Here is a 7,982-nt window from a genome sequence, read left to right as displayed (position 1 = left end):
AACAGGTAAAAAATACACTCTCGAGAAGAATAAAATTACGTGTCTATACACTCTTTTATCTCATCTTCTTTTGCAGATGACATTATTTTATGTGGCAAACTCACCAAATCAACCTCCAATACGATCTTGAATGTTTTGATGAATTTTAGTGTTATTTCAAGTCAGAAAATAAACTACGCCAAATCCTTCACGTTTTTCTCATCAAATGCGTCTTCTACTAGCAAAGCCATAGCAGTCAACTATTAACATTAAAGAGGGGGTCAGGTTTGGAAAATGCTTGGGATATCCTATCTCAAATTCAAGGCTAACGAAAGGAGATTTTCAATTCCTTTTGATAACTTTAAATCGCGTCTCGCAGGTTAGAAAGCAAATTTCATGTCAGCGGCGGGAAGATCAACTCTCATCCTCTCTACTATTAATTCTATTCCTAATCACGTCATGCAAGCTTGTAAGTTACCTTCATACATGATTAAAAGACTGGAACGCTATGACCGCAACTTCTTTTGGGGTTCCGTCACTGACCAAAGAAAGATTCGTCTTCTACAATTGTCTTCTGTTACTATACCTAAGGCTAGGAATGGGTTAGGAATTCAAGATTTAACCATAAAAAATAAACCTTTACTTGCATCAACAGCCTAGAGATGCTTCCACTCCACGAATTCTCTCTGGGCTGCAGCTCTTCGTCATAAATACCCGAATCATCCTCGTTCGTCTTATAACTCCACTCCTCAATCCTCTCGGACCTGGAAAGTGCTGCAACTTCGGTGGAGTTACAGTCAAATTGGTGTCAAGTTGTTGCCTGCGAATGGTCAAGTTCTTTACTGATCCTTGTATAAAACCAAATGATCGCATTCGAGATCTAATTCAAGGTCCTTTGCAATGCGGGGAGGATTCCTATGTATTTCAGCCCTAAGGAATCTAGAAAATTGGTGCTTTGATTCCTTATCCTTTGTCCTACCTCCAAATATTTTTTCTTTAATTTATGCAGTGTATTTTTTGAGATATGTAAGCTCTCAAGACCGCATCTCCGGGGGCTTGACAAATTTAGGTATTTTCACAGTCAAGTCTTGTTTTGAAGCTCTTAGGCAGGATTCTCGGGCTTGACAAATTTAGGTATTTTCACAGTCAAGTCTTGTTTTGAACCTCGCGTAGATCTGGAAGCTCAATACTCCTCCAAAGATTAAGCAATTTATGTGGCTTTTAGGTCATAACAGGACTCCTAGAGCTGACTATCTATTCTGCATTAATATAGTCCATTCCCCTCTTTGCACCTTATGTGACTCGTTTGCTTCTAAATCAAATAATCACATATTCCTATTATGCCCCAGGCTTTCTATTCTCTGGGCAAGCTTAGGAATAACTCAACAGATTCTCTCGATAGTTTTGCACTGCCCTCGACCCTCTAACTGGTTGTAAAAGTTCGTGAAATTACTCCCTAAAAGGTTTATTAACTGTGTGCCTTCAAAAATCTTCTTTCTTTTTTGTCTCTGGACCATCTGGATTTCTAGGAATAAAGCTCTTTTTGATTTATACCACAACCTGCCCCTTTTGTCCTTAGCTATAAACCTTGCAACTGAATTTTGGTTCCTTGCTGGCACTACATATCGCAAAAGACCCCGAGTCACTATGTATGTCAACTGGAACCCTCCTGATCAATCACATTTTATGCTCAATACTGATTGTTCCTTCTATCCAAACATGGGACAATGCTCCCTGGGAGGAGTTTTTAGGAATTCTAATGGGGAATGGCGGCTTGGGTTTAAAAGTTCCTGTCATTCTGATCAACCAATAGAAGGAGAAGCCCAAGCACTTCTGCTAGGATTGAGCTGAGCGCAACAATATAATATTACCCCTTTGGAAGTAAATGTCGACTCGCACCAACTTGTGCACATGATATCTACTCCTGCTCTTGACAATGCTTCTTTATTTGCTGATTGAGGGCACCTTCTCCGAGAACCGAGTAACACCAGCTGCTTCATGTATATCGGGAACAGATTCAACTAGCTGATGGACTAGTTGCTATGACCTATACTACTACTACTACTACAATAATGTTAGATAGTCCTACTGCCAGTTCTCTTACTTTGTTTTGGGAGCCTCCAACATCCTTGCTAGATATTTTGCGTGCAGACAAACAAGGAGTCCCTGTACTTAGACGTGTGAGAGTGTCGTCTACATTTAATACTACTACTTTGTCCAATAATTGTAATACAACTCAGGTTGTAAATATTAGAGCTCCTGCTACTACTTTGTTTGTAATAAGGAGTTCACAAACTCCAGCCTTGTAAACTTTTTGCTTATGTAATATAAAACGATCCGTTTGCTACAAAAAAAAAAACTAACCTATGACAATCTTTTGAAGCCCAAACAAACAAGTCCAATAAAATATTAAAGCCTCATTTTGAGTGTGAAACTCTAGGATCTTTACACAAATAATAGGACAGGTTCACTGTTTTACTTTTTAAAATCGGTATACGTAAATTATACAAATGATACGTTCCATCGACTATTTTTAGTTCAAGCTGTTGGATGAGTGACTACTTAGACATTGGTAGAAACCATTTGAACCAAATACAAGTAGTACAAAACTTCAAGTTGAAGAAACAAAATCTCATCAAAAATCAAAATCATGAAGTATAGTAAGGTTTGTGAGGATATATATGTATGTAAACTTCGGAAAACTGGTGATGTATAAACTATAAAGTTGAAAAGGGTTGCAACTCTGCCCAAACAAACTTTTATATAAATCAGAAATGAAAATAAATTACCAAATGAGGGTTAATTTGATCAACGCTTAGAAATTAATTGGATTATTTCAATGTATCTTTTAAACTATAAATTTAGAAAGTCATGAATTATACAAACTGAGTATCCATTTAATTGAGTAAACGAGTATACTCAATTTGATTTAGTTCCAAGATTTGATGTCACCGATACTTGATGATTGAAAATGTAGCAACCAAATTCAGATGAAGGAGCACTTTTCAATTAAGAAAAACGATTACTAAGTATATTTGTTTTTACATAAATTATTATCACTTATTGGGTCTTAATTGATCTGATTCGGTCAGATCTGTAGACAAGTCTGAAACTTATTCAGACGTCAAAAAACGGACGTTTTCTTTTCCGAACTACAAACCTTTGAACCTGATTTCTTCCACAACCCTTATATTACTTACATTGATTTCTTTCACAATTCCTTTATCACTATCTTTCTCTTTAATTTGCCTCTTTGGAGGAATAACACAGCAGAGTCCGTGATTTTGATTACATTCAATAAAGAGGCCTTTTTTAATGTGAATTAACAGACACTGAAAATAAAGAATATCATAGTTAATTATGATTCTCTTTAACTTTTACTATTTGTTCTTTTTTTGCTTGAGAAAGTCTGATGGCACACTTACTCTTTTTTTCCTGAAATTTTCGTGGGTTTGTGTGAGCATAAAATCATATAATTAAGAAGGGGGAGATGAGGAAGAAAGGGAGAGGAGAACGAGAGGGATATACTATTGTTCTCAATCAAATGTTAGTTGAATATTCATATTGTTTGTAGGTTGGATGCATTTTCGGGATCGCATCATAGCTGATTAGAATTATGCAAATATGTGTAATATGTGTAATGCAGTTACTAGTTATATATGTCCTAGCTACTAGTAATTATGTAGGTATTAACTATACAAGTATAAATTGTGCAGGTAATAATCATGTGGGTTTTTACATTGCAAATCAAATGTTGTATTGATTTTATATATGATTAACTTATTTTTTAATTGGCATAATACATAAATATGACCCTAAACTTGACATTAAATTATAATTTTGACCTTAAACTTTGACAGTGTACAAATATGACCTTTAACTATTCAAAACTGCACAAATATGACCTCCGATCCTACGTGGCAAAACGCGTGTTCAACACAAAAAACTAAGCGTTTCAACAGTAAAAAAACTGGTAAAATGACTATAATGCCTTTACTAATTACTTTTTATATATTTAAATGACTTTTCACTATTATTTTTTCATTATTTTTGGCTCAAAGATGAAAATGACATCTAATTTCTTTTATCATTGTAGAAAAAGAGCAATATTGAAGATTTATTAATTTGGTGGGTCAGCCTCATACGAAAAAATCACACAGGTATCTATATATATTATAAAGCAGAGGGCGAATTTAAGTTATATAATATATCTAAATATAATTTATTTAAATATTAAATTAAAGATGAAACTATACTAATAATTAAAAAAATTATAGTTTTAATAAAATGTTATTAAATTAACGTTATTAAAATGTTATTAAGGATAGTAGTAGTAATATATTAAATTAACGTTAATAAAATGTTATTAAATTAATGTTATTAAAACGTTATTAAATTAACGCAGGGGCGGACCTACGTGGTTGCCATGGGGTTCACCCGATCCCCCTCGGTAAAAAAAATTACGTTGTATATATAAGATAGAAAGTCTATATTTATGTACGTATATTAATGTTGAACAACATGAAACAAGACATTTAGATAGCCCTGTGCTGTTATTTGCTCTTTCTGGGTGCTTCCTTCAGCCTACTGCGTGGGTTCGATCCCTGCTAGTGGCTATTCTTTTATTTTTTTTAATAAAAAAAAAAACTAGGTGTTGCTGCTATAGAAACAAATAAAATAATAATACTAATAATAATAATAAAAACGACGCCGTTTTAACACAAAAAGCAAAACGACAGAAATAAATAATAATAATAATAATAATAATAATAATAATAATAATAATAATAATAATAATAATAATAATAATAATAATAATGACGCCATTTTAACACAAAAAGCAAAAACAACTTCGTTTCAGATGAAAAACAAATGTGACCTTTAACTATTCAAAACTGCACAAATATGACCTTCGATCAAAAGTCCCTCCAAGTCAGCCCTTTTAATGACGTGGCATCGTGTGATTGGATTACCTCTCCACGTAGGCGCAAGTGAAACTCGCGCATGAAGGTTGCAAAATTGGAGGTCATATTTGTTCAAGTTTTGAATAGTTAAAGCTCCTATTTGTCCACTATCAAAGTTTAAGGTCAGAGTTATAATTTGGTGTCAAGTTTAGGGTCATATTTATGTATTATGCCTTTCTGATTAGCTATCAAACTTTGTATGACTTACCAAAAAAATACATCAACACGGTATTTCTCTACTAGCTACCAAACAACCCCTTAAAAATTGTTATCAAATACCTTATTAAATAGTTCATATTTTTGTTAATTTAGTGATCTTGTTATGTTGTATCATTATTTTTCGAATAGAATGGTGATGTAATATTCAACTAATATTATTTAAATTTTATATTTAACAATTCTATAAATTGTACATATTCAGATCTTATGAAAACAAGTAGTCTTAATCATTCAAAGTTCAGATCTACAGACAACATCTTAATCATTCAAATGTACATTTAGATTCAGACGTCTTAATCTTAATAAAAACAAATGCAGCGTAACACTCGAAGAAGACACTATTTTTTAATTACATCTCTTCTTTTTTTGTACATAGCATGCTACAAGAAAAGTGTTAATTACATGGAGATTTTCAAGTCCATGAATATACTATAAGTACATAAGTTGCAAGAAAAAAAAGTGTTTGATGGTTGTTAAATTGAAAAGAAAAAACAAGGGGCAGATATTTCGATACGTTTACTAATTTGTGCTGGTAATAAACTGCTAGTCATTAGGCACAAAGATAACAAGAAATTAAACTTCCTATTGATAATTCTTCTTAATTCAACTCCTAAAGAAACACCAATTCGTATTAAACGAAAAAATTTCCAGCTCTCTGAACTTCAATACCTTCAAATGAATTATTAGTAGGAGGACAGGGCCCGTGACCTTCACCAAATGACGCGATATGGTCCTTCAAAGATCTCTTGTGTTTAAAATCCGAACCACAACTACAAAGCCAACGTTTCCCACAATTTTTCTCATGAGTTCTCCAGTCCCCTTTCACAGCCAGGCACTTACCACATTTCCGGCACGCGAAACGCTTTGTCCCATGCTTCCTCTTGTAATGTGTTTGTAGGGTTCGAAAATCCTTCAATGGCTTAGCCCTTGGGTGATTTATGTTGTTCTTGCAACCTTCTTCACAACAGTAGCATGGAATCCCTAACATGGCTCTTGGTTGTGTTCCTTTGAGTGATTCTGGTCCTTTTCTATATTGTGAACCGTGACCCCACATGTGCATCTGCACTTGGTAAAATGAAATGGTTGAATAATTGGGAAAAAAAAAAAGATTATACAGAAATACACGTTGAATTGTTGAAAATGAAATGGTTAAATAATTGGGAAAAAAATGTAAGATTATTCAGAAATACATGTTGAGATATTGAGAACCGGTGTTGGAATATCTTTTATCTTATATAAATGTATAAAAGATGGTGAAAAAGATAGTGACAATCTTTTTGTCCACTTTGAATTTCCAACGATTAAGTTTATCCTCGAAGCAGTTGAGACAAACAAATTAGTAACTTCTTTTGTCAGACTTAATTCACACAATTATATTTTGGAACAACATAATGTTGCTACTAGCGCAACTTTATTTTGTAATGATGCATATAAAGAACGATATATCAATATATGATATGTTCTTTTCAACCAAAAACAAAAAGACAATAATACAAGTAATGTAGTAATTAATATATATGAAAATAATGAATCGCCCTACTACGATATATTTTGATGCATGAAAAAATGAACCTGAAGATTGTTGTAACGGTTGAAAGTTTTGTGACAAATGTGACATGAAAAATGTGTGAAGCCAACAAGAATTTGTGATGGAGTTGGTATCCAATATTGGGTGGCTGCTCCAATAATATTTCCATCGCCTTGGTTATGATGATCAGTTGGAATAATATTATTGCTGGAATTTGGAAGACCAATGTGTAAGGCGACAGTCACATCATCCTCTTTGTTATTGTCCCAATTAGGGTTTTCTTGATCATTGGATATTTTGTCTATATTATCACATGGTTGAGACAAACTAAGAAATTCAAATGCATTTTGGGTTTTATCTGCAAAGAAATCATATGGTTCAATTTGATTTTCAACATTAGATGATGAAGCAAAATATGAGCCTTCCATTTGTTGTATTTGTATTTTCTTAATGATATAACCTAAGTTAGGATATTCAAGGTGTTTTTATAGACCTAGGAAGAATGTTTGTCCTCAGGGTTGATTTAAAAGTTATCTTTTAGAGGGAAAAAATGAGAGAAAATGACACTGGAGAAAATGGGGTATTGTTGGTTGTTGAATATAAACAATATTAATTAGCAATTTGCTTTTAAGGGAAAGGATAGTTAATCTTAGCTGGTTGTCAACTTTATCTCCTTTTGGTATGCAATGTCATAGACTTAATTATGGTGGACCATGACTTCTATAATTTGCATGAGCCTCATTGCAGTGGGATTTAGATTTATGGCAACACTTAATCACCAACATTATTTAATTTTAAATTTTAATTAGTTATATACGTCGTAAATATGAAAAACAATTACACCATTAGGTCACCCAAAATATAACCTACTGTTTACATGTAAGTCTTCTTAGAATGTAAGATCTATGGTTGATATTTTTGTTAATGGGTGATAATACAAAGTCGAAGATTTATTTCTTCCAATTAATCAGGTTTTGTTGAAAATAAATAAAGATTTAAGCTTTTAGTATATGTTGTTAGGTTGTGGAGCCTGATTAATATGTGACGTACTGTTATATATTAATGTTACGCGGTTCAACCTCCGCGGTGAGGTTACCCACGGGTGTTACCACGAAATTAATTCACATTCTCATTCTTTGTGTAATTGTACATACTCTAAGTCATTAATATAAATAGTTTGTCCGCCGTGGAGGTTACCCACGGGTGTTACCACAAAATTAATTCTCTCTCTCTCTCCTAAAGAACTCTCTCTCTAGTTTTCTTCATCCTCTCTACAGATTTAGTGTGTGTGA

At 33.2% G+C, this 7,982-nt stretch overlaps 1 protein-coding gene across 1 annotated transcript; it reads right to left on the bottom strand.

Annotated features, from left to right (window-relative positions):
* Window positions 1–5,665: 5,665 nt before the first annotated feature.
* LOC107868698 (protein TRANSPARENT TESTA 1-like) lies at window positions 5,666–7,134 on the bottom strand. Its single transcript, XM_016715363.2, has 2 exons — window positions 6,735–7,134; window positions 5,666–6,222 (listed from the first exon to the last, which is right to left on the bottom strand). Exons 1-2 carry the CDS (start codon window positions 7,116–7,118, stop codon window positions 5,794–5,796), a joined length of 813 nt encoding a protein of 270 aa, XP_016570849.1. The 5' UTR covers window positions 7,119–7,134; the 3' UTR covers window positions 5,666–5,793.
* Window positions 7,135–7,982: the final 848 nt, after the last annotated feature.

The sequence above is a fragment of the Capsicum annuum genome, chromosome 4, assembly GCF_002878395.1.
Source record: "Capsicum annuum cultivar UCD-10X-F1 chromosome 4, UCD10Xv1.1, whole genome shotgun sequence".
In the NCBI taxonomy this organism is placed as follows: Eukaryota; Viridiplantae; Streptophyta; class Magnoliopsida; order Solanales; family Solanaceae; genus Capsicum; species Capsicum annuum.
The sequence above is the reverse complement of the archived record's forward strand: the minus strand, read 5'-3'. Positions and strand labels throughout refer to the sequence as shown.